Raw genomic sequence first — 26,634 nt, 5'->3', positions numbered from 1 at the left:
GAAAAAGCAAAGGAAGTTTTAAGTAGAAATCCAAACAAGACAAGTTTGACATTCCGTCATCTGGACTGTCCAAACTTATCATGGCGTCAAGGTAAGCGCACATCCCGGTAGTCTGAAACCAAGATGACGCTGAACGGGTGTGACAACAGGGAGTCCCCGTGGGACCCTCAGCCACAAGACAAGGAGGCCCCCGTGTGTTGCGTGCAAAGGGGATGCGGGCTGACATCATCAAAAACCCATTCAGATTCAGCAGTGGAACATCTTGTTAAATCTTCCTCAAACTTGGGGATTTAGGAAAATGTTTGGACACTGTCAGTCCATTCATTCATTTTCCTTCAATCTTATCATAATAGTCTATCACAGCTGAAACTGAAGTGAGGTGCACCCTGGTCGACAGCCAAATGCAGAGTGCATTGACACAAACTCACTTTTTATTAAAATAAAGTGTAATTGCAATCAATTACAGTAGGTGGCAATGGTGCAGTCATTGTCAGAGTGTGGACAGAGAGTATTTGCTCTAAAGCAGGGGTGGGCAAACTTTTTGATTGGCGGGCCACAATGGGTTCTGAAATTTCCAGTAGCAGATGGATGGAGATTTTTGGTAACCACACCTCATTGGACAAAATAAACAATACATTTAATTTTAAATGAAAGTGATCAAAAGGATGACAACAATATATGTCTTTGAAAAACAACGGTATTTAGAAAATAAAACATTAACAAGGTTTATTCATTTGATTTTTTTCAAGTTCGGCAGGCCGGATTAAAACGTTTAACGGGCCGCATGTGGCCCCCATGCCGTAGTTTGCCCACGCCTGCTCTAAAGTGTAGTTTTATTTATTTGCACTGTGCATGCACATACCCAGTACGATGATATGAAGTGGAGTGAACAAACCTTGAGTGATGAAAAAACATTTAATAGACAAGAAAAGAAAGGTTGGGTGATACATAAAAAAACATAATGAAGTTATTCTTTGATGTAATTGACCTATAGGTCTTTTGGTGTATTTAATTTATTTCTATTAAAAAAAATTTACAAAATATACTATTTGTCATGGCAGAGAGTTTGAGGGGAGGGCAAAATTTGCTTTTTCTCAAGGGGGGTGTGACAGAGAAGCACAGATATATAATGATATTTCTTTATATCTCATATATATATATATATATATATATATATATATATAATTCTAATAAATAACAATAACGATAATCAGTGCAAATTAAATGCTTATGTCTGATGATGACATTGAATCTAATGGGGGATTGGAAGACAAAAACATTTGCAATAGTGTTCCAAACACAAAATCTGAATGTGATCCAGAAAACACTGTCATATAGTTCTTGAGGGAAATTTTTTGGAAGACACAGACACAGCAAGCAAGAAAAGTGAGAAGTGTTACAAGATGGCGAGCGGAGAACACAACAATGGCGCCGACCGCCTCCCTCCTCTCTTTCTTTGAAGACTCACATGAAACGCAGAGTCGAGGCCCCTGGAGGACGGCCCCTGGCGGTTGTGGCAACACCACCACCCCCCATCAGCCCAGCCGTCTGATCCCAGAGGCCCCGGGCCCTCAAGTCAGCCCTGAGGCTACTGGACCAAAAGCAGCTGACTGCACACAAAAAAAAAAGAGAAAGAAGGTTAGAAACAAAACATCAAGATACATAAAAATGTCTTTTAACGCCCGATGTGCGTTCTGATACAGTTATGGCATTACGTGGTTGATACTGGCACTGACTGAAAGCTCTTTTGTACGATATATTCCGATCAGCCAACAATACATTGTCTCCAGAATCAGAATCAGAATCAGAAATCCCTTTATTGTCATTGTACTCAAGTGTGCAATGAGATTAGAGAGCTCCCCTCTCCACCAAGTGTGCTAAAAAAATGTTAAGTTGTACAAATAAATATGAGCAAGCTTTAAAGTCCACAGCAACAGGTGGCGCTAGCTCTCCAAACCGCAGGGCCATTTTAACCAGACGCTGGAAGCAAGTCATTTCCAGGAAAAAACAGAAAAACATTGAGTAGTGATTTTAAAAGTAACCAAAATATATAAATATGTATAAATAATAGTGGCTATCATCCAAATGAAATTATTAAATTAAACTGAAAAAAAATCTAATTAAATACAATTATAACAAATGTTTAAAGTAAAAAAAAAATCTTTACAATAATATGTTCTATGTGCCCGCACATTCATGTTTTTATCCATCTTAGGGGAGGCCAGTTTGCTACATGCTGATTGAAAATTACAACACAGTGGGTTGGTCATGTGACATTCCCAAGATGAACCCCTATGCACTGTGATGTCATTTTCAGACAGGAAGTGGCAGTAAAAGGCAAAATGGCCCCCTGCTAAGTAAAAGAGGTCATTTGCTAAATTCATACGCCACAAATGCAATATTAATCAGAATGCCACGTTTAGACTAATGGGGGCACATAGAACACATTATTGTAAAGAACATTTGGGACTTGACTGGCCCTTTAATTCACAAAATTAAATATATTTTAAAGACGGCAGCCAAAGACAGACGGGATTAAAAAAAAATATGATAACACTTTATAATAAGTACACACTAATAAGCGAAGTCATCATTTGTAAAGCATATTTCTGACATAAAAAATAATTTGGTATAATTTGTAAATGCCTTATTGTCAAGTGTAGCTCATCATTATTTTGCAAGGTACCGCCTAATATTTTCTTTTTCTGATATCCAACTAGAGTATACAGTATGCAGTTGCACACTGAATGATTTTTGCAGTTTTTAATGTGATGTGAATCTCAGCATTAAGTTTGCTCTGTCGATACCATTTATCTAATGGACAAATGAAAACGCTTTGAATTCTCATATTGATAAGGTATTTAAAAAGCATAAGCGAAATATGCTTTACAAATGATGACTTCAGTATTTACAAATGCTTAGCTAATGCTTATTAGTGTGTACTTATTATAAAGTGATACCAAAAATCCTATGAGGAAAAACAATGAACATAAAGTACAATAAAGATAATCAAGCACTGATTGAATTCAAAGAATCAACTTTAAAAAAAAAAAAACTATCACTAAATGAACACATTCAATAAGAAAAGCAATGAGCAGAAATTAATTTCAAAATTTTTTTTTAAAAAAAGGAGTTGAACTACAGATCTTGTATTGTATCCCATTAGATCATATGCATCTCACTTTGGCAAATTTATGAAGTTTTGGGATTATTTAAAAAAAAAAAAAAAAGTTCATTCTTAATTATTAATGAGCATCACGGTTCAGTAGCGCGCCCCCACACACACACACACACACAACGCACACTGAATTTGGCACATGGACGTTCCCACCAACAGGAAGCATTCTCTTCCTGCCCATATAGCGCTCACATTGCATCACATCACCGAGTGACGGCTGCAAGAGGGAGAAGAGTGCTGAAACATGTTCGTCCCAGAGAACTCCGCATCTCCACTCATGTATTTCTGGGAACGGCCCGAGTGCTTGAGTGCACCCGCCCAAGACAACAGTTTCTTTAAGACTTCTTTGTGGGCTGAATACTTAACTGGAGCTTATTCATATTTGATTAGAGCTTCTGAGGCTAAGTAGCTAATAAACAGATTAGGTGTTCTATATAAAGGAATGATTTAGTGGCTATGAGCGGTTATTTAAACGTGTTTTGTGACAAAAGCGTAAAAGTGTTAACACTATAGATACAATCGAAACTGTGGCCGTTTAGTGGTTAGTGTTCTGGTAAAGCGGAGATTTCCATCTCAGATAATTAGACGATTAAGGAAGAGAAATCCAGCACGAAGAAAAAAAAAAGGTGAAAACTGCTGAAATAAAATTTTAAAAGCAAATGATATCTGAGTGATTTGTAACTTAAAAGTTTTATGGCTGCTTTTAGAACCGTGGTCTCCAACCACCGGCTACCGGGCCGCGGGTTACTTTGGACCGGGCCACACAGATGAAAGAAAAATGTTCTTTACTTCTGGTTTATTTATTGTTTGAGCCTGAAAGATATTTATTTCAAAGTGGCTGTCTTCTCTCCTCTAGAGCCATCTACGATGGGCGTCTAGACGCATGTCAACATGTTAATTGTTTCGGTCACATTACGCTAAAATTTAAATCACAAACAAGCAAATCAAGTAAAAAACAGACCACGAAGCTCGTTCTACACAATATGTGGCGAGCGGCTTTTGAGTTTTGACAAAGCGTTAAAGTGAGTTATATATGTTCATACACTTGTTCTATGGTGCCTTATGTCGGCACATTTCAGGAGAGCGCTGCTAATATAGTTACACAAAAAAATGTGGCTTCATGTTTATTGTAATATCGACAAAATACATCAGTTTTTGTGTTCGTTCAAGCACGTTGTAGTTGTTCTGTGGTTACGTTCCTATATGACCATATTAAGGTATGTAAAATACATAGTGGATTTGCTTTGGTTTTGTAGCATTTCGTGTTCATATGACAACCATCATCTGACTAGAAACATTAACGTTTCATATTGATTTCGTGAATCATACACGTAGTAACGTGCAAGAATCTGATCTTTTCACCAATTTTGGAGGAACTTCTGGTCATGTCACTGTTGTCATATCTTCTTCACAAGACAATGGGCAGTCGGTCCAGCCCTCCGGGCGCCCGATTTTGGGACAGAAGGTTGACAAAATTTAAAAAAGGTATGAACAGACGTGAGACAGCAGTGTGCGTTCAAGCGTGCCAGGATTTCACATAAACTAACCTGCTCCTCCCACCTGCAATACCACAATCCCTACATGACCAACATGCATACTTACTTGCATTGGGCACGTTCGTGGAGAAGAAGAAAGAAGAAGGAGTAGACGAAGGACACGAATAAGAGCCCATAATAAGGGAAGCAGCCAGCTAATAATGTTTAAATAAATCTCTGCCGTTAGCATTATTCCTGCGGCGGTGTCACCATAAATTTAATTTGCAGACCATGGCTTGTGCTTTAAGATGTGACTTCAGAAATATCAGGAAAACCCTACTAGAACATCAGACCTTCACTTGAGGAGAATTAGAAGCATTGTAAATGGCAGCAGGTGTGTTGACTTCGATTGAACGTGAGCTTGAATGTGATTGTTGATTTTGAACACATCCACATCTCCTGCGACAGGAAGGTGTTGCAGACTTGTGCCACTACAAACCACATTATTGCAGTTGTTTATTTTTATTTCAACACATAAGATTTGTTTCAGTTGAGTTGTACATGTTACAGGTGACATTGTTGGAAATAGATGTAAAATGATTTTTCTTGGTCTCACTTTTATTTATATCATAATAACCTGGCATTTGAATACTCCCCCTGTAGGTGGAAAACCATTTTGGGCAAGTCTGCAATTGTGCCATGCCTTCCCATTTTTGGATGCTGGCTCTGAATTTTATTTGAAAAGCACGTATAAGTTTGCATCATCTTATGATAGCCCATCTCGTGAAATCCCACTCAGATACTTTTGCGAGGCACACTGCCCCATGACCAAAATCCAAAATTTTGTGAACCTCTGGGCTCGACAATACAATAGCTAAAAAAAAAAGGTTCCAAACACATTTCATGAGTGGCCAGTAAGTTGTCTTTTATTTTAAAGGGAACACATTAAATATGCCTTTTAAATACACACTATATAATAAATAGATAGACATTCCAATGACTGAGATTGTTCAAGTTGATTAAGTACAGTAGCTGTTTTGTAAACCAGGGTGAACACATTTAATACTAAAGAAAACATCATTCATGTAAACATTTTCTAAATGATCTTAGCCTCTATTCTGATGGCTGGGTTGCATTTATGAGAGGTGCGGTGGTCCTCGCTGGTCTACTCATGATTTTGTATTGGATGCATCCAATGAGGTCTTGCTTAAGAAGGGGCATTCGATATTTATTGCCCGTCCGTCGCACATGCTGTAAGACGTCTTTGCATTTAAACTGCAACACAGAGAAGGGTCCACGTGATGCTCAAAAAACAACCAAACGGGACATTAAAAGGTTCCCCTTACTTCTTTTAGATCATTGTACACCTTTAAATGCCTCGCAATCTCCTTGGTTTCTTCAGGCTTGTCCAGGAGATCGTGAACCTTGCAGAAGAATTTGGCCTGTTGGGACAAAGCAAAATGATCAGTATGCTTGGAAAAACAGCTGTTGTATTTGTGCGACTTAACATTCAAAGATTTTCATTAAAATGATCTCATCCTCACTTCACATCTTCCGATCCCTTCTGCCAGGTGTCTCAAATTATCAAAGTCACCCTGTGAAAAAAATGTAATTTCAATTTCTATGCACCATAAATATAGTATACTTTTTTTTTTTTTAATGAAGGACTGAAACTGCAATTTGCTTACCGTGGGTAATGACAAGTTGCGATCAAACAGGTCGATGATGGGTTCGAGTTTATGCTCGGCTTTTTTGTGGGCCGGCTTGGTTGCAGCAGGATGGCCCAGCAAGGCCACGGAGGACATCATTAGGAGCACTGTTGTCATCATCGTCATCATTTTCGCTGATAGAAATACTTTGTCGAAATCAGCTCGAATTGAAGAATCACTTCAATTGTCGGCTACTAGCTCGCTGTGCCACGTCAATCGTGAGCATTTGACTTATACACGTCTTGCCACACCCCTTTTGCGGTGTCCCCCCACTCTTAAAAAAGTCACACTGCGGCGCTGCAGTAGACAGGAAATAAGATTTGTATGATTATGCTTCCAACAAACTGAGATATGTTTCTTTGAATTTTAGTGTCACACTAGTTCAAAATATTGGAAAATGACCATCCGAGCAAATTATTTCATCTCCTGCCATCATCAGAATTGCAATCAATTTGTTACAAGACTTGGAATTTAAGGGGACTAACATCGAATACTTATTTTTAACTATATTATTGATATTCGCTACAAGTCTGAAATATTTTTACACTGATTGCAGCTTGCAGGAAGTGGCCTTTATTAACGCAAGAAGCAAAATGTTGTTTATCAATCAACTACATCAAACATACTTGTTACTGTATTTGTGAGCTGTTTCTGACAAAGCAGTTTTTTAAAGCCATTTTATAAGTTGATCATTGTAAAATTATATCTTTCAGACAAAGCAAAATGCACACATTAAGGATCTGCAGACAGCTTGCTAAGTTGTTTTTGGTTAATTCAGTAACAAAAAAATGAACCAAACCAAAAACACAGAAACATTACATTTTTATTCATTGAATGTGAATATTCAGGTGTGTTCTACAGTAAACAATCATGGGAAGAATACCAAACGGGTAATAATGCAACTAAAGGGGAGTTACTGTACAACTGCGGTGGCATGCTCAGTGCAGATAGGAGGAGAGGGAGCTGATGCTGCACTTGGTGATCTCAGAGTTCTGGTCCTGGTTCTTGCGAATGCGATAGAAGTGTTCGATGTAACTGGAGCGGCCCAGCAGCTCCACAAAGTCCTCGTCGTGCGTGATGATCAGCAGCTGGAAGTTGCGCTGGCGGGAGCGGCTCTTGATGATTCTGTGCCGATCATAGAGGAGGAAAAGGAACATGAGTTGCAGTCTGAAAACACGCAGATGGATGCCAGTGATTACATTCAAGGAGGGACGATGCAATAAAACTGTGAGAATATTTCTGTTTTATAGAACTTTGTTATTGTTGCTGTTGGGATCCACAGTGATCCTCTGCAATATTTTCAGCTTTGTGCTCATTCTGTGATACCGCCAAAGCCCTGTTTAAGCAGTAAAGCAGTACAGTGGTGTGTCGAGCCTTAAAATGGCATACTGGCAAGACAGTATGTAGAAGTGATACGTCTCGACAGAAAAACAAGCTGAGTACACACTGACTTTCGATTTATTGTCAAAATTAAATGATCTGTAACTTATTTTTAAATCTACTGTCGTAAGATGAGTTGGAAATTATATTGAATTTGATATATTGGAATAACAGTTTGTGTTTACTGTTAAACTATTACAAGTAATATTACTTGCCATTCATAGTAGTAGCGTCAATTAATTTGTGGTTTTTCGGAAAAAAGGGCGCACTCCATCTGCCTTGATTTATTGTACTAAAAACAATTAAATCACAATTCTATATGACATTGCTGTTTTTAATTATCTAGTGCAAAAACTCTTGCTCAAGCACCCCTGCGGAGATGATCTTTGATGACTGTCTCTTGCAGTAGATTCTGATAAACATTAATGTAGCAGACCGAACATAAAGAATTTCTTAGATTGACACTGACATAGTTCTTTTATTTCACAAGTGTCAAACTCAAGGCCCGGGGGCCAGATCTGGCCCGCAACCTCATTTTATGTGGCCCGCAAAGGGCAAATCATCTGCATCAACTTCCTGTTTCTAGGATATTTTCTTCACTTTTAACAACATTGAGATATGAGATATTGCCATTTATTTGTTACCAATCCTCCCCTTTTAAAATAAAGTGAAAAATTGTTGAACAATTACTTACTAGCTTCTGATTTCAAAACTGGCTTTCCAATCAAATTTATATGGGTTCACAGTCATACCGGCCCTCTGAGGGAAACCACAACTACGATGTGGCCCGTCCACAAAAATGAGTTTGACACCCCTGTATTTGATGAGTTTAAAAAATGTGGCAGAGACGTGGATTGACACTGAACACCGCAGGACAAATAATAAAGAGAGAAGTCTGTGGTCGTGGAGCTTTTTGAAAATGTAACCACTCTAATAATGGAGTCATAATAAGGTGTATGCGTGTGTGTGCGTACTGACTCGACAAGAGCATGTGCCAGCGACTCAATGTTTTCTCTGTCCAGGTTGGTGGTGGGCTCATCCAGTGCCAGAATTCCGCAATTCAGACAGAAGGTCTCCGCCAAGGCAAGACGGATAATAAGAGATGCCAGCACCTGCACACGCACATTGAATCAAAATTATAACACACAACATGCACCAGGCTCGGAAATAAATTTAAAAAATAAATTAAAAAAAACAATCAAAAAGTCAACTATGTACCTTCTGGCCAGCACTACAGCGTCCTCTCATATCCAAAGCGGTGTCTCCCTTTACCATGACTACTCGATATTTGTAAACCCTTCGTCTCCCTCCAGCAGACGAGTTCTCATCCACGTCTGAGCGTATTTCCACATACTCGATGTCTAGAAAAATTAAGGGAGTCCGATTGAGATGTGGATGGATAGTGAACCTTTCATGCCAGTGGGTCGTGTCCCTAAATTGACAATTATTTAAAAAGCACATTCAATTATTTATTTTCGTTTTGCTGGGTTTGGCGTGAAAGGCAGGCAAAATCCGCGTGTATTCTGAGCTGGACAATTTGTGAGATCTTTGTCTAAAAGAGGTGCAAAGGCTAGCGTACCTTGTCCTCGATAGGTGCTACGCCAAAGGTCTCTGATGATTTTGTTGATTTCATCCATCTTCATACTGTGGAACTTCATGATGGTTCTGATTGGACCAAAGACAGAAGGAGAGGGGGTGGTGGATTCTATTGGACCTCAAATCAATCATGAAATACTGCTATCGTCTTTATTTTCCAATCTAAGAAAATTAAATGAAAGAAAATGTAGAATTAATGCTCTATATTTTTTGTGCTGCACATGCACATGAAAGGAGTTTCAATATGTGCAAAATACTGTACGCTAAAAAATAAAAAAATAATAAAAAAATCAGTCCATGTTTCATAGACAGGAATGCTATTAACTCAAAGAAATGCAAATGCTGAAGCATCACATTTTGAAATTTATAACGGTGATAAGAGTTAAGTTAATACCCTCGTCCAACTTTGAGATTTCTTAAGTGGATGGTTAACTTTTACAAAACTGGGAGGCAGCCCAACCATGAAACGTGATATATTTGTTCATTCTCCAGTTTAATTGTGGGTCACAGTATTCCAAAACATAAGAGTTTTAATCTGAGTCATATTGATGAAATACGGTAAACAAGTAGGTTGATAAAGGTGATAAAACAGAAGCTGACTGGATGTTGTCTTCCGGTGTTACTAGAAGCGTTTGGTCAATAACCTCATCAACTGATGAACAGCTCTAATGTGGTCAGAATATCAAGTGGAAATCAACCGCCTTCTTCCGACGCCCATATATGGCAACTGAAGAGAAGAATCATGACGAAATAGGAAAGCCATTTTTATCAAGCCATCTGGTTTGCTTACGAGACAGAAAGTAGCTTTTAATACTATACAGCAACTTAGGGCCTATTAATTTTGAAGCTTTTGAACAGAACAATGTGTCAAAAGGTTGGCAAGATAAAAGGTTGGTCAGATATTTTTGAGAACTAGATGTGAGTAACTCCTGACCAATCAAAGAAAGGATTGGTGGAATCAGACTTTCGGGTGACTCTTCATTATTTTTTTTTATTTTTTTTTTTAATGATTTGCTGTTTAAGGCAAAGTATTTTTTGGCCACTATGACAGTAACTGGGTCATGCAGCTCTCATCCCTTGGAAGGTGGCCAAGGCCTACTTGCATTTGATATCGATAATGCTGACTCAACCGATGCAGACGTGAGGGAAATAACAATTCCACTGTGTAATTATGACTGTATGACAGTGACACACTTCCCCATTAAGTGACTGTCAGGCTTCACTTTTCTACTTTCTTCAGGTTATTTTTTACAAGTATATTGGCTGCTTGTGACCAATGTAATTACTTTTTGTTCAAGCTACAGACAGTTTTATAGTTTAAAACCTCTATCAGGTGTTACTACACATTGACAGAAGTACAATTACGGTACTAGCAATTTTGAAAACAATTGACATATTCCCTGTTTCTGTGCTCAGACCAAAACAGTAAATTACTTCTGTGCCATCTTAGTGACAAAAACTATGTTGAATTTAATTGTAAGGTACCACTGCCACCAGCTTGTGGCATAAATATGCAATCATAAACCTTTCTAGGAAGATTTGAATGACTTTTATTTTCCATTTACAGCAGGGCCTACTATATTTCCATATACCATCTTTTACATTCAATGAGCTAATCTCGTCAACTCAATCCGTGATGGAGACGGGATCACAAAACGCGCCAATGTTACGGGATATAGCAAAATGTCACACTCACTGATCGAGGGCTTTGTAGTAGAGATCCAGGTCTTTGATGACCAGCTCTGTCGTGCGCATTATGATCATTTTGTTTTTGTAGAGCTCGTCCGCTTTGTGGTACTGGTCTTCTCGAAGTTCTTTTCTGAAAGCGGGCCATCCAGAGACATCAAGGTTTTTGCAAAGCAAAACCGTGAGCGGTTGGGAGTAGAGGCGATGAAAATAGACCGCTAGCTCGGTACTACAACGTAGCTCACTTGTGATGCAGCAACTCCTCCTCAAAGCCTTTTTGGCGACCAAGTGCAATGCTGCGGTTCTTCTTCAGGTCTTCCACCTTTCGCTCAGCTTCACGTCGTTCTCTGAATGAGCACAAAACGAGAACCATGAAATGAACTAATCACAACTTATTTGTGCATTTACTGGGTGAAGCACAGACTAGGGCTCTTACTGGCGTAGCTGCATCACTTGCATGTTGCCTATGTCTTTGTAAAGTGCCTCCCGCTTAGCCACAACCTCTTTAAGCTCTTCAACCCGCTTTCTCAGGGTCAGGTTGTCCTGTAGCCAGCGCTCCTGTACCTGCCACATGAGAAAGTACACTGAATGACTCCCAAACGCTTCTCATTTTCACAAAAGATATTTACTACATCTTCTATCTGTGCAAGCAATGTACTGGATAGTGACAGGAAGAACAATTAAATGTGCTTCCACTAGATGTCAGAATGTACAATTTAATCTGTGTACCATTCACACAACCGAATAGCAATCCTTTAGTTTTCACTTCACCGGGCCCAGATTTCACAATTTTGGAATTTTGTGAGTAAAGTAAGACAAGATCATCATTAATTTATTATACAGTGGTGTCTTCAGACAACAGATTTACAAGTTATTTGAAATGCAAGCTGTCAAACAGCCAATTGTTTGTGTTGACTGAGATAGGAGTGCTGTATACAGGTGGTAGTTTGGAAAATATACCGCATTTTCACGACCATAAGGCGCACTTTAATAAAGTCTCAAACTTCCCCCAGAACAAACAAGGCGCCTTATCATGTAACGCGCCTATTCTATTAACAGAACAACTTAACAGAACAACTCTCTTGACTAGTAAGCCTGATCCATTGGGGCATTGCAGAGTGCATGTTAGTACACCCTTCTGGCCAAAGTCCGAGACATCGATGCTACAACTTGAGTGTGACAAATACATTATGTCAATATGTCTTTTCGGTGATGGTGCAAGAGAAAGCTGGACAAAAGGGCAGCTGTCCACAATGTTGTAGTTTGTCTTAACATTCATGTTATTGCAAGCAAGAAACATCACAGGTTTAGACAACAGACTGCAAAAAAAAAAAAAAACACTGCAAAGCACACCGCTCACATCTTTCTAACCTGATAAGGCTGATAAGATCCCAGAATGCCTCAGTGTAATAATCTCCCAGAATGCCTCAGTACTGTTTTTGTGTTATTTTTATTTCTTTTGGTGATAGGAATGGCATGAGAGTTGCATGTTTTGTGTTAATTTTATTTCTTTGTTTCATTATTTGCTTGTATGCTGTTCAGAGATATTTATGGTTTTGATTTGAAACCATGACTCTAAGGAGTGTGGTAACCAGTGACATCCCTCCCCTGACGTAGTCGATTAGAAGTGTTGCCATGACATCTCTGAATGGTCTGAGCTGAAGTGCTGCTACTAGCAGCCATTAGCATGCGCAAGCTAGCATGCGTGAGCTAACATGCGTGAGCTAACAGATATAGCACCCTCAACTGGTGCTGCGCCCTTTCATACAGTGCGTCTTTTGGCCATAAAAATACGGTAATTAAATGTTCTTAAAAACAATCAAACTTCAAGCTGGTTATTCCCACCATGAGATGAAGGTTAATGTCAAACTAAAAACAAAACAGTTACTCGTTGTGTATTTTGAAGAACTACACAACCCCGCTACCTTATTGCGAACGTTCAATTGGAACCTCCATAGGTACGTATACACACACGCACACACACACCCACACACACACTAACAATTCACATCTATGCGGTGGTGTTGTTACCTATCATAAAAAATGGTGCGACAATAGATCTAGACAGATAATATAACAATACTCGTTGGCATATATCTTTATCCTTTGCTAATAATGATTGATATTACTGCCGTACTGAGAAGATGAGAGAGGAGCCAAGTCTTCAGTTTTTGTCATTGAAAACACATTGCAAACATTTTGGTATTTTGCGGGAGGCTGAAACAGATTAATGGCACTTACGTTTAAAAACAATTCAAGTGCTTTGAGTTGTGTGTGTCATCAAGGAACAAGTTAAACTCGTATCGCAAGTCACCGCTATGGATACTTCTTGTGAAATTTTTTTTGGGTGGTGTGCCATGATATACGTATGTAAAACGATATATGTATATATGTGCCTTGTCTATCTATATCAGGGGTCTTCAATCCTGTTCCTCGAGGGCCGGTGTTCTGCCCGTTTTCCACCTCTCCCTGGTGCAACACACCTGAGCAATCGTTATCTAGCTTCTGCAAACCTTGCTGATTATCTGATCATTTGAATCTGCTGTGTTGCAGCAAGGAGAGATGGAAAACTTGCAGGACACCGGCCATCGAGGAACAGGATTGAGGACCCCTGATCTATATGTTTGGAAACACCCCACTCTTGGACAACCACAGGCATCTGTGTGGATGACTTTACCTTTTGAGTATTGATGTCCTTACAGATGCTTTCAATCTCTTTGCTGATCTTGTCTTTGTGGCGTTCAGCTTCATGGAGCAGCGTGCTGATTGCTTGAAGCTCAGACTCTTTTTGCTGCAACAACACGTCATAGGTTTGCTCACTCCTAATACAAAGACCTTTAAGGATTTTGACTTAACTGGATCCAAGATATAACAAATTATTATATAGAGGGTCAGCGTAGTAACATTAGATAACTTACCTCCTTATGTTCATGTTTTCCCTCTTCAAGATACTTGCTGATGTCCCTTTCCAAGTTGGTGATGGTCTTTACTTTCTCTTTGATAGCGTTGATCTGCCGTGGACAAAGCGTGAAGTAGATTAACGTAATTGTACAAAAACAGAATAACAGATGGGTTTGACTTGTAAGTTGACATGTGTCCACCTTCTCTTGTCCTTGCTCCTGCTTCTGCCTTTTACGTTGCATCAGCTCCTGTTTCTCCTGCTGCATCTTATTCAAAGTGGAGTGTAACGGGGACAGCTGCTCCTTTGCCTCCTAGTTGTGGCAAGTACATGACATTGAGGTGTTTTTTTTTTTTTTGTTAAACCTGACATTCAATATAAAAAGGAAAGACATCAAGGCATCATGATAATATAAGTACCTCGATGTCCCTGTTTAAGGTCTGAATCTCAGTGGTGAAATCAACACATTGCTCCTCCAGCTGCTGTTGCTTCTGCATGTCGCTACTCAGCTGGAGTTTCTCCGCTTTGGTCTCGTTCACACAACTCTTAAGCATTTGAATCTGATCCTGCTGGTCTTGGATCAGCTTCCGTTTCAGCTCCATCTTGCTGGACGCTGCTCGGGAAAAAAATGTCAAGAAGCACGGTCCAGGTATTTAATAACACTTTTCATGATTACATCTAACTAAACATGTGCTAATGGTTCAATTTTAAAATGAACTAAATCGATTCAAGACACTGGCGGATATGTTTTATGATCACAGTGATTCCTAATCACTTTGTTGTAGCACATTAGGGTGCCATGAGGGATCATCAGGTGTGTCGTAGGAAATTAGTTTTGTGTCTGTCAGTCAATTTTCAATTCAGTATTGAAAATAATAAGTACTGTATGTATATTTGTGAGTACATTGAGATGAGATGATCATCATTTGGAAATCTAATTTTATTTTTGGTGGTGTGCCATGTGATTGAACATACATGCCTTGGCTTGGTTTGGAAACACTGAGCTTGCTGACATCAGCTTACCGGTGTCTAGCTTGAGCTGAGTCTCCTGCTTCTCCTGACTGACCTGCTGGACAGTTCTGGTCAAGTCTATTCCCTGGAGTTTGGCTGCGTTCTGAGCTATTTTCCTCTCCGCTTCCTTTAGATCCATCTACAAAGAATACCAATTCTGAATTGTCACTGACTAAGTCTCTGGACATGATCCTAGAGAAAAAAAGGAGAATAGTACCAAGAATCTGTCCATGAGAGCGATGTCCTGCTGACAGGCCTTGGCAGTTGCCTCCTCTGACATCAGCATCGCAAGCACAGTCTCCTGCTCCTCCGCATCACTTTTCAGCCTTTCGATATCTCTGTTCACATTCTGCAGTCGATTTCTCAACTCAGGCAACTCCTTCTCCTGCAACTGTACAATGGACTGCCTAGGAACGGGAAAACATTTTAGTGTCATTTTGCCAAACATACAGTATATGTCAATATATCATCTTAAAAATTGCAGTATTTTTTTTTTTTTAATACGTAATGCCTAAAAATACCAAAGCTCTATCATACAAGTATTTCACTTTTGAGTTTCCACTGTAAACCATTTTTTTAAAGATATTATTTCATGAAAACGTACATATCTCTATAGCCATTTCATGATAATCCAATGCCATCTAGTGGACTAAACCTTTCATCATTTTGACTTAACCAAAACGTGAGGAAAATTGCTTAGTGGCCACAACATTTTTCTCACAAGCACGGCCTTTCTCTTGATTCAACGGGAAAAAAAATATACAATAACAATATATACAGGATTTTTTTTTCTATTAGCACTCAAAATTAATGCACATGAAACTTTTTCACCAATTATTCCTTTTCCACTGTCTAAATACATATTACAAAAGCAATCCTGGCGTATACAGTCGGACCATACGATATTTCGAGGTTATAAGCAGCGCATGGCATAAAAATAAGTCGTCAACGCAGCAGGCATGCCCAGATACCACCTTACCTACTCTTTTTCATTTGATTGTTTTATATTCATGCCCCACAAGTTTACTGTACTATAATCATGACTTTACCACTCAGTGTAGGATAGTGATGAACTAAATCATGTGCAAAATTGGGTTGTGTTGCCAGCAGAAGAACTAAACCCCACTTTAAACAAAGGACGCCCTGTATTAGAGTTGAGATATTATACCTGACTGGTCTTAGGGTCATCATCTCATCTCGCCTCCTCTCCTTCCTCTTCAAGTCCTGCTCTGTGTTTTTCAGCTTATCTGGAACCAGACGCAGTTTGGACTGCATGTCGCTGATGACCTCCTGTAGGTCAGGCTCCGACGGAAACGTCCGCTGGCAGACGGGGCAGCAGGGCTCCCTCTCCTCAGTCAGCTGGCTGATGAACTGGGTGTAGACGGCAGTGGCTCCAGCGAGCATGGCTTAGAAAGAAGCAACAAATTATATGACTAATCTAACTCTGCAATTTCTCTGCATAAATGAGACTATTGGTGGACACGACAACCTCTTTGTTTGGAAATTCTTTCTAGTTCCTCCTGCATTTTGCTGAGGTCCTGCTCCAGATCTTGACTGCCACACACGTTGAAAAACCTTTCTTCATCATTTGTCAACTGCTGCTCCAATTTACGTAGGTCGGCAGCAATGTGGCTTTTATTCTGCTCGCTGGAAGCCAGGTCCTTACTGTGAGTTGTGAAATTACAACATGACAATGTAAGGTTCAATAACAGGGCTAAAAAAAATAGAAGAAGCTCCAATGAGGAACAGCAGTGCTGGTTGACTTCCAAACTTTTAATAATAATAATAATACATCAGATTCATATGGTGCGTTTCTTCTAAACCTAATAAATTTGTTCCTGACTCAAAATGTGTAACAATTCTAAAACCTTCATTAACAGGTAGTAGTTGAAGTAACTTTCTCATTCATTTTGTGTTATCATATAGCAATTCAAGTATAAAAAATATATTTGTAATGAAAGAAAAATAATCAAAAAATCACTCATTTTTTCATGCCATCCGATAAAGACACCTAATGGAGGGCACCGGAAGGTCATTGCAGAGTGATACAGTCAACGGTATTAGTATTGGTACTATATTGCTGGAATTAATGTACACGCACGCACGCGCACACGCTCATGCAAAGCCACTTACAAAGCAAAGCAAATGCAAATCCTAAGTTAGGGACATGACATGAAATTTTGGTTGAAGTCAAATTTGTAGCACTTTCAGGGAGTTCTGAAGCTTCCTGTACAAATGTGAAAGCTGCTGTAATAAGATACCCACTTGAGTTTGGCCAGTCTGTCCCTGGTGCTGTTTATTTCCTTTGACTTAGTGTAAAGCCAGTCCTCCAACTCTCTTTTGTTGGGGAAGTGGCCCAGCAGTGACACCAGATCGTCACTATGACGTGACTTGATCTTTCGCACCTGCTCCTCTTTCTCTTTCTACAAGACCAAATTAAAAAAAAAAAAAAAAAAAAGATGAGGTGAAAAAAGAGACATACACGAGGAAAAGCCCAGACATGGATGGCAAATGCACCTTGTCCTTATTCAACATGTCCATCTGTGTGCGTGCAGTCGTGTGCATGTTGAGAACTCCCATCTCTTGGTCCAGCTGCCTCTGTGTGCGGTCCAGCTCTGCCTTTTCTTTCTGGAGCTCCACAACCTCGAGCTTCAGCTCCTCCACGTTGGATGTCTGGAGGGCGCTCTGCAGGTCACGCTCCTGAAAAGACAACATATTACTTTGAATGCCTGTTATTTTTATTTTTTTTTATTTTTTACAACCGTGGAAACATTGACAAACCGCGTTGGCCAGCTCGTTTTCCAGCTCCTGCATTCTGCCAGACGAACCTTCGAGCCTCTGCAGGTCAGCACGAACATTCCGGAGCTCAAACTGTTTCTTTGCTAGCAGGTCATTTTTCAGCTCCACTGTTCTCTCCAGACCTGTCTTCTTATCCCTTATCTCATCAATTGACTGCTGTTTCTGCTGCTCCTTTTCCTGCAAGTCCGCCTGTTTTAGGGAAAGAGAGGTAGCGCATGACACTCAATGTAACACATCAATACACTGGCCTAATTGGTATGATTTTTTTTCTTACCATAACCTGGGCGACCGTCTCTTTTTCTTGCTCCAGTCTGTGAGCGACATGACGATGAAAGCTCTCGAGCTGAACAGTTGTAAAGGGCGGCCGGTCATAGCCTTCCACCTCCAGTTGGGACGACAATAACCGAACCTGCAACATAAAAATAAAGGTCAGTCGTTAGACTATCTGAAGAACCAGTTATATTTTCAAGAGTAAGATTTACAGAGGCAGGCAGCTTTGTCAGCCGGTGTCCCAAGCCCGGACAGACATATTCACTAGTACTTGGAGATACAATTAGTGTATGCTTTTCCTTTCAAAATGACGTGTTTGATGTGTTTGACTAAGTGGGATTAAGGTAAGCAGGACTGTTTTGCTCTCACCTGAGTGTCACGGTTCTTGATGTTTTGTGTGTGGCAGTCAGACTCAAGCTGGACACGTCCTGGGAAGACCAGAGGACATGGATTTTTATCTTTTACATTCTTGTCCACTCCTCTAATCACAAATCAAACCACCGTGGTTTTCTTTCTGTGCACTAAAATTAGACATGGTCATGAAATGACGTGTCGATGTACCTTGTTCCACCAGGAGATCGGACTTGAGCCTGTTGAGTCTCTGACACTCCCTGTCGCCTCGCTCCAGCTCCTTCTTGCAGTCGATCAGTCTGCGGTCCTTCTCCCTTACTGTTCTCTGGTGGTTCTGGTAAACTTCCTGCAGGTGCTCGGTGGAACCCTGGAACACCTGCAAGCCGACACAGACTACATGCTTGATGCTCCTCTGGAGGATTTAGAATTAGTACTTTTGTTTTTAGTGTACATTATATGGTTATGTAAAAACCATCGTTATCTTGAACCTGTTCCATTGTTTCCTCGAGGTCCTTGTTGTCCTCCTCCATTTGTTTCTTCCTGCTGTCCAAAGCCTTAATATCATTGTCCAGCTTCATCACCTTGACCAGTTTCAAGTCGATGTCTGTCAGCCGATTCTGACCGAAAAAAAAAAAAAAAAAAGCTTACTTATTTACATGACATATTACCATTTACATTTCAAACGGCGAACAGCACACACTTCCAGTGGATCGATTTGGTTTTCAAGCAACTGGATGCTGTCCTTGGAGGCCATTAGCTGAGCCTCCTTGTTGGCAACAATATCTCTAATCTGCTGGGCCTTCTCCTTGTTCTGCTTCAAGAAGCGCAACTCCACCTGGCACTCTCGCACAGTGTTGCTCTGCTTGAGACGCAACTGACGCATCGTATCTAGTGCTTTAATATACCTGGAAGGTGATAAGAATGTCACATACACATTTACTGCAGTGAGAGGAGGAAGAAAAGAATTGCAAACGAATTTGCTTTTACTTGGTTGCAGCGAAGATGGAATCAAACTTTTCTTTGAGCGCCTTGCCCTCACTAAGTGGCCAATTGGAATCCTCTTGATGGCAGAATATGACGTGATTCAATACGGGCTTGGAAACACCGAGTGCGGAAATCATCTCGCGGTCCAGCTCGCCGCATTTGGATGACAAGCTCACCTTTTCACCACCCCTGCATAAATATAAAACAATATGAGCATAGATTGTGTTTCGGCCCACATTCCAATATTGTGCGTGCTAGCTCATTGAAGACTCTCAATTGGCCTTATGTGTGAATGGTTGTTTGTTGCTTTGTGTCTATTTGCACTGCGACCAGTCCAGGGAGTACCCTGCCTCTCACTTAAAGTCAGATGAGATAGACTGCAACTCACACTCACTACAGAAAAAGGATGGATGGGCTCTGCAACAAATTAAACCAAATAATATTGATCTCGATGGGGAATTCTGTAAAAGTCGACCAAAATCAGAGATCGACCAGTGTCGCAGAACAAATTGTGGTCGCCCATCAAGGTACCACTAAAAAAAAAAAGAGTTAGAATCTTAAAAACATCTGACTTACTTTATCCGAGTAATAACCTGCTCTAAGCTTTTAAAGGAGTAATTCTTCGCCTTCTGGGTGCAGGACATGGAACGATGGATGGTGACTTTCTCTCCGTTGACATCAGAGAACAGAAGTCGAATCTGCGCTCGCACGTCTGTCTCATGGGCATCCTGGAATAACATGCGGATGATAGCTCACATTTGAATTGGGCATGGGAGTGGGGAACCTGCAGTTTGTAAGCGCATCTATCTGGCTCAGATTGTAACTCAATTAACAACTAAAATTATATGCAGTGGTAATGCATATAGAGTACGATATAAAAACAAAGATTTGTTAAATGTATTTGCTATAACTAATATTTGCTCCAGTAGTAAAAAGGTTTACCTCTTCTGGTTTAAAGACGTTCCAGGTTTAACTTACACGCTCACACTTTAGAATAATGCTAAAGTAGAATAATCACCTTTGGATCGTGGACAAAAGCACCTCCTTTAGAACCTGGAGGAAGTTCCCCTGCAGTTGCATACTTGAGGCACTCGATAATGGTCTGAAAAACAAAAAAATATACAATCCATTGCAACTCCAATGTGTCCACTTGGTTTTCCACTGGGCCTTTTGAAGTCCTTGTACCGTTTTGCCCGCTCCATTGGGACCAACCAGAACCGTAAGGGGAGTGAAGAACGAAATCACTTGTTTGTCTTTGTCCTCAATCCCAAAGCTTCGCACCCCCAGGATGCTCATCTTGTCTATTCTGGACATGTTTGCTTTCTGCAAGAGGCAAAAAAGTAAAAAAAAAAAGTCTTGTTGGAGGGCAGGTATTGTTTTAAAGATTTGCATATGTTTCTTCCAACTTTTTGAACCATCAATGATTGAGAACATAAAAGTGGGAAATTTGCAAATGACGTCATTACAAGCCGTATTATACAGTTACAGGTACAGGTAAATAATAACATAAAACAAATATTTACTTAAATACTTTGGACGGCAAGATAGACGTCTTAAGGAACCCAATGCATGTCTATTTGAGCATGAACCACATTTATACGGGGCTATACCTCACTGTAACGAAACTAGTCTAAATTGAAAGCTAGCTAACAATATTAACGTGCGTACGGTTACGCTAGCAAAAAAGAGCAACAACAAAAAAACGTCAACACAACATATTACACGGAATAACCAAAATCGCCACTATTCGTAACTAAGTTGTATAGTCACGTTGTGTCTCGAAAACACACCTTCTTATGTTGGAATGAGGCTTCACGTTCAGCAGTTCAGACTCGAACCTTTCGCGCTACACAGTACAATGACGTCAACACGTACGACGTTGGACTTCCGGGGATGGAAGGTACAACGTAGACGTAGAGCACTGTGTCAAACTCAAGGCCCGGGGGCCAGATCTGGCCCGCGACCTCATATTTTGTGGCCCTCAATGGGCAAATCATGTGCGTCAACTTCCTGTTTCTAACACACTTATTTTTTTTAACAACATTGAGATATGAGATATTGCCATTTATTTGTAACCAATCCTCCCCGTTTAAAATAAATTGAAGAATTGTTGAACTAACAATTACTGACTGGCTTTCCATCAATTTGTTGTGTGTCTGTGATAATGTAAGGTGATCATACATTTATATGGGTTCACAGTCATAACGGCCCTCTGAGGGAAACCATAACTACAATGTGGCCCGTCCACAAAAATGACTTTGACACCCCTGACGGAGAGCGTTGCTGGACTGCGTCCTACCCTATTATATTTACGTGTTAATTCACAAAAGTATTTATTCCGTTTTTCTACTCTAACCAACAAATATTTGTTTAAACTTGTAAATTTATTTTCGTATGCATTGATGTACGTTTTATGCAGCCCTGACTAACTAACACACATAGACTGACTGACAGATTGGCTAACATTTTATATTATTTTCTATTTCTTATCAATTTATTATGCATTTATTCACAGTATGTTTTTACATGCTAACGATCTAATATTTAATTTCCTACATTTTGTTGAATAATTTTTCTATGTAATTATAGGTTTTCAATGTTTCATTGTTTATGCATTTTATTTTATCGTTTATTTTGTATGTATGTGCTGGAGCCTATCCCAGCTATTTTTGGGCAGTAGGCGGGGTACGCCCTGAACTGGTTGCCAGCCAATCGCAGGGCACACATAGACGAACAACCATCCACTCTCACACTCATACCTAGGGGCAATTTTTAAAGTGTCCCATCAACCTGCCATGCATGTTTTTGGCATGTGGGAGGAAACCCACACAGGCACGGGGAGAACATGCAAACTCCACACAGAAAGGCCAGACAAACCAACAACCTCTGCACTGTGAGGCCATCGTGCTAACCAGTTGCCCACCGTGCCGCTCTGTTCCCATTACATTTAAAATATATTTTTCCTGCATCCCATCCTTGTGTTGCCCACCTACAGGTACGAGCGCTCCCCTTACAAAACTGACGTCACCTCTGTAAAGCAGCATACACACTCGCATAGATATTTACGTCCACACATTAACGTGTGATTCCCTACGGCCAATATCATGACACCCACCGCACTTTCATATTAGTTTAATTTTATTGTCATCCAACAATGACACTTACATCGGCGCTTACATTGACATCTAACATTGACATAACCCTGTCAAATGACGCAACATATTTTTGGCACAAATCGAACCTCATATATTTTTCTGATGCAGTATATACAAAGAGAAAAAGAAATACATTCATTACATTTTTTCCATTTTCAAAAATCCTCAAGAAATGAAATTGTTCAGGCTTTGTGCATCAAAACGCAACGTGTGCCAATCATCCCTGACGGTGATGTCCTCAGCTCCTTTCGCAGCATAGAAGGCTTGTGAACGAATGTTTTGGCCTAGCACATTCAACTCCAACTGCACACATTGTTTTTCTTGTGCCACCTATACAAACATGACATTACTTGAGTGAATTAAAAAAATTAGAACAATATTTATACAACGGTATTTTAAAAAAAAAAAGTAGATTCATGAAAACGGATACCATAGCAAGTGTGCTCAGCAAATGCTTTCCAATGCCAAATCCTAAAAAAGAAATAAATGCAGATAGTAGTTGCAGCTCAAAAAATATTTAATTCTTAAAAGCAGTGATTCCCAACCAGTAATGTGCTGCAATAAAATTACGGTATTAATATTATTAATAAGAATGGTGGCATTGCGCCATAGTTTTGAGGTTGGGGGTTCAAATCCCTGCCCCGGCCTTTCTGTGTGGAGTTTATATGTTGTCCCCATTCTTGCGGGAGTTTCCTCCAGGTGCTCCAGCTTCAAGTACAGCAATATATACAATACATTTTTTGTGACATTGTTGGTGGGCCCAGAGAATTTTCTCATGTAAAATGTGTGCCTTAAGGTTGGGAAACACTGACTTAAAGAACACAAACATATTATAAGATCAGGTAATGTCTTAGCAAGAATGATAGCACTTAACATGTTTTACCTCTGAATTCTGGCATCACGTACAAATCCTCCAAATACACTGTGCGTCCCTTCCATGTACTGTATGAGTAAAAGTAAACTGCAAGACCAACCGTTTTGAATCCTAATGAGACATGAAATGAAGAATTCATTATAAAATAAAGATGACCTTCTACTTTCCCATCATCGAGGGCATTTTTCTCTCGGGCCACATCATAGTTTTGGTTCTGCTCCGTGGGCCATTACGACAAAGAACCCATATAAATCATTATCATCATATTATTATTACAAATACACAACAAACTAATGGATAACTAGCTTTTAAAATCAGAATCCAGGAAATTGTTGTTTGTTTAAGTACCTTTCAATTCATTTTAAAAGTGTGATTGGTAACAGAGAAATGCTTGCAATATTTTTGCGTTTTTAAAATTGATGACAATTTGTAATATTGGTAGTTTAGCAAGAAACACGAAGTCGTGCATGATTTACCTTCGCGGGCCACATAAAATTATGTGGTGTGCTGTGGTGTGATCTACAGTGAACCCTCGCATTTGCAATATTTGGGGGAATTTATTTATTTGTTATTTGCTGAAAACTCAACTATTTGCTGTTTTTGTGCTCAAGCCAAAGAAGCAAATGTTTTCCTTTGCCTCCTGTGTGTGGCACATGCATGCCAAGAAACTATGTTGAAGTATGATGAAGGGTTTAATTTATACAAAAGTAGTGCTTGCTATCTTGCGCCAAGGGTTGGGTGGGCAGAGGGTGGATTTGTGGGTGGGGACAATTATTTGCAGCAGTGCTTTGTCCGACTGAATAGCGAGTCTTCACTGTATTATGTAAGATTACCAGGGAGAACAATCTTACCTTCTTTAGATTTATACTCATCAGGGACTTCTGCCACAAGGGATTCAAACCAGGGAGTCTGACTGAAAGCATCCCGCTCCAGTTCTACAGTGAAAGTGGTGCTGTAGTTATTGCATTCATCATAAACTCAAAATAAGTAAATGCGTGTGTTGGAAACTTACATTTAATAGCCATTTAAATTTGTTTGGGTCATGTTCAACACGCGTGTATTATCAGGCAAAACATTAAAGGGCTTTTTGTTGGAGACGTGCAAGTAAGTTTGGTTGTTGATACGATTGAAGAAGACCACGGACAGATAGAAAATAACAATTCACCTACCCCTAACTATAAAAAAGCTTTTTACATGAACGGAAGTATTATTAAAAATAATTGCCACTATTTCACAAATTCTGACAGCCTATGTAAACATGAGCTGTAATCTTTAATCACCCCTTAGTCCAGTGCTTCTCAAATAGTGGGGCGGGCCCCCTGGGGGCCGCGGTGCGATGCTGAGGGAGGCATGTGTGACCCTGGGGAACATGCTTTTTTTCCCGCCGTACTACAATAAATTGTACTTGCACATCCACTCCTATAGTTGGCAGTGGCGCTCTTATTAACTCAACGGTCTAGGTTGGTTTTGCAACGAAAATGCCCTCATTTTTAGTTGAGGCGGAGAGTGGGTCGGGGGGGCGGAAATTGTATACTTTTCTTTAAGGGGGGGGCATAACATAAAATAATTGAGGATCACTGCCATAGTCACTATGATGTTATTTGCAGTCAAAATACCACCCCCCGAGATGGATACAAACAGGTGCATTTTGTTTCTAAATTCATATGATACAATTGCAATAATAGTCAGAATGCCAGTGTAAACTAGTAGGGGGGCATAGAAAATATTATTGAGAAGAAAATGTTTGACTTGACTTCCACTTTAAGTGCTTAGCTGGGCTGCTGCACATATTACCAAAAAGGCAAGCCCACAAATGTAGCTTGTAGTTACTGTACTGTACTACAGTAGGGGCAGAACCAGGACAAAACAGAGCTTATCTTTGGCTACTGATTAATCAGATCATTAGCAGCAGCAGGTGAACTTATATTTGTGTCAAGATGCCTGTTTATATCAGAATCAGAATCAGAATGCCCTTTATTGTCATTGTACTCAGTGTGCAGCGAGGTTAGAGAGCTCCCTGCTGCAGTGCAATACAACAATAATATAATTATATATATATATATATATATATATATATATATATATATATATTGAATTTTACCTGAAGCATATATTATCTGCCTATTGAGACATTTGTAAAGTCTGCTTCTGAAAGATTCACATCTGGAACACATTGAAGCCTTTTGAGTGTGACAATTACGGTACACCCTCTGCCATGCATTGATTTAAATAATCCTTATGGTACGTGTTTGAGTAGAATGTTACAAGGAGTCACACCATTTGCAAGAACAAATATCAGGAAGTCTGTGACAATGAAAAGATCTGAACTCCTGTTCATGATCACCCACGTAAAGTTAGTCTCTAATATGCCTCCCACATGTATATCAATGGTCATTTGACAGAATACTCCCACGAGTCACATGCACAAAGAAACAAAGATCAAGTCTGGTCTAGACAATATGACTCTTTCTTGCTGATATTACTCATGTGTGCATTTATGGTCACCCTGGTAAAGGAATAGCCAACCTCACAATGTCCGCATACACATTCCGAAATAATCCATTGCATGGTACACATTGACGTCACTAACATTGTTCCCTTTTCATTGAACAATATTTGTTTGATGTAACTCTACTGTTTGTCTGTAATCAAAATTGAAATTTCAAGAAGACAAATTAAAGGCATCCAGTTTTGCAATGTAAGTTATGTCAGGTGAGATGGTTTAGAAAAAGAAAAAGAACACCTTCATACGTCACGATCATTTGGTCGAGCATTTTTTCATGAATCGCCAAATCCTGGAAAAAGGATCACATAAAAGTGGTAACAGTTTATCCATACATTTGATTCGAATGTGGATGTATGAATTTTCTATTTGCCATCAGACTCACCCTGAGCAGTCTCCATATGTCTTTACAGTCTTCTTTTGTTGCAGGCCGAACAGTAAAGTTCATTATTGCAGCAGTCAACTAATTGTCCTGGATCAACTGCAAATACCTCCAAAGGTTTATTATACTGTGCAGTATGTATTGCACAAACAGGACCCACCCATAAGACAGGTGCAACCTTCAAAGTAAGAGCTTTTATTTCAGTGATGCTTTTCTTCTTTTTGTTTCATTTTTCTCCACTTCAACTTGTCTGACCTTTGCGGTCAACACGGCATTTGTTGGGCACCTAGAACCACTGCTCACTACGAAGCTCCACTTCTTGCTATTTCCCGTAAACACAATAATCACCTGATTGTGTAAGTGATTTATTTCCTAGAAAGGC

The 26,634-nt window shown here is 39.7% G+C and overlaps 3 protein-coding genes and 1 long non-coding RNA gene across 4 annotated transcripts; 1 reads left to right on the top strand and 3 right to left on the bottom strand.

Moving 5' to 3' along the window:
* Window positions 1–5,582: 5,582 nt before the first annotated feature.
* Window positions 5,583–7,039, bottom strand: LOC148319811 (uncharacterized). Its single transcript, XM_088280220.1, has 4 exons — window positions 6,996–7,039; window positions 6,198–6,540; window positions 6,000–6,095; window positions 5,583–5,928 (listed from the first exon to the last, which is right to left on the bottom strand). Exons 1-4 carry the CDS (start codon window positions 7,037–7,039, stop codon window positions 5,767–5,769), a joined length of 645 nt encoding a protein of 214 aa, XP_088136346.1. The 3' UTR covers window positions 5,583–5,766.
* A 128-nt stretch (window positions 7,040–7,167) lies between these two features.
* rad50 (RAD50 homolog, double strand break repair protein) lies at window positions 7,168–21,226 on the bottom strand. Its single transcript, XM_088280216.1, has 28 exons — window positions 21,129–21,226; window positions 20,524–20,661; window positions 20,357–20,440; window positions 19,915–20,066; window positions 19,342–19,527; window positions 19,055–19,259; window positions 18,843–18,971; window positions 18,565–18,730; window positions 18,373–18,431; window positions 18,008–18,142; window positions 17,716–17,922; window positions 17,452–17,634; window positions 17,200–17,357; window positions 16,424–16,599; window positions 16,103–16,340; window positions 15,152–15,341; window positions 14,947–15,073; window positions 14,343–14,536; window positions 14,126–14,236; window positions 13,943–14,035; window positions 13,702–13,815; window positions 11,461–11,588; window positions 11,270–11,371; window positions 11,035–11,157; window positions 9,322–9,407; window positions 8,961–9,103; window positions 8,721–8,854; window positions 7,168–7,487 (listed from the first exon to the last, which is right to left on the bottom strand). The coding sequence occupies exons 2-28, from the start codon at window positions 20,650–20,652 to the stop codon at window positions 7,301–7,303; spliced, it is 3,939 nt and encodes a 1,312-aa protein (XP_088136342.1). The 5' UTR covers window positions 20,653–20,661; window positions 21,129–21,226; the 3' UTR covers window positions 7,168–7,300.
* Window positions 17,868–20,891, top strand: LOC148319810 (uncharacterized). Its single transcript, XR_015839639.1, has 3 exons — window positions 17,868–17,941; window positions 18,044–18,161; window positions 19,978–20,891. It is a non-coding gene; the product is annotated as an uncharacterized LOC148319810 (long non-coding RNA).
* Window positions 21,227–22,658: 1,432 nt separating the features above from the next.
* LOC148319808 (thialysine N-epsilon-acetyltransferase-like) lies at window positions 22,659–26,318 on the bottom strand. The gene is made up of 6 exons (XM_088280219.1): window positions 26,256–26,318; window positions 26,111–26,162; window positions 24,219–24,302; window positions 23,377–23,478; window positions 22,924–22,964; window positions 22,659–22,823 (listed from the first exon to the last, which is right to left on the bottom strand). Exons 1-6 carry the CDS (start codon window positions 26,316–26,318, stop codon window positions 22,659–22,661), a joined length of 507 nt encoding a protein of 168 aa, XP_088136345.1.
* Between the last annotated feature and the right edge of the window lie 316 nt (window positions 26,319–26,634).

The sequence above is a fragment of the Idiotropiscis lumnitzeri genome, chromosome 17, assembly GCF_059441095.1.
Source record: "Idiotropiscis lumnitzeri isolate Australia: NSW breed Sydney's pygmy pipehorse chromosome 17, RoL_Ilum_1.0, whole genome shotgun sequence".
Lineage (NCBI taxonomy): Eukaryota > Metazoa > Chordata > Actinopteri > Syngnathiformes > Syngnathidae > Idiotropiscis > Idiotropiscis lumnitzeri.
This window is presented reverse-complemented; position numbering and strand designations above follow the sequence as displayed.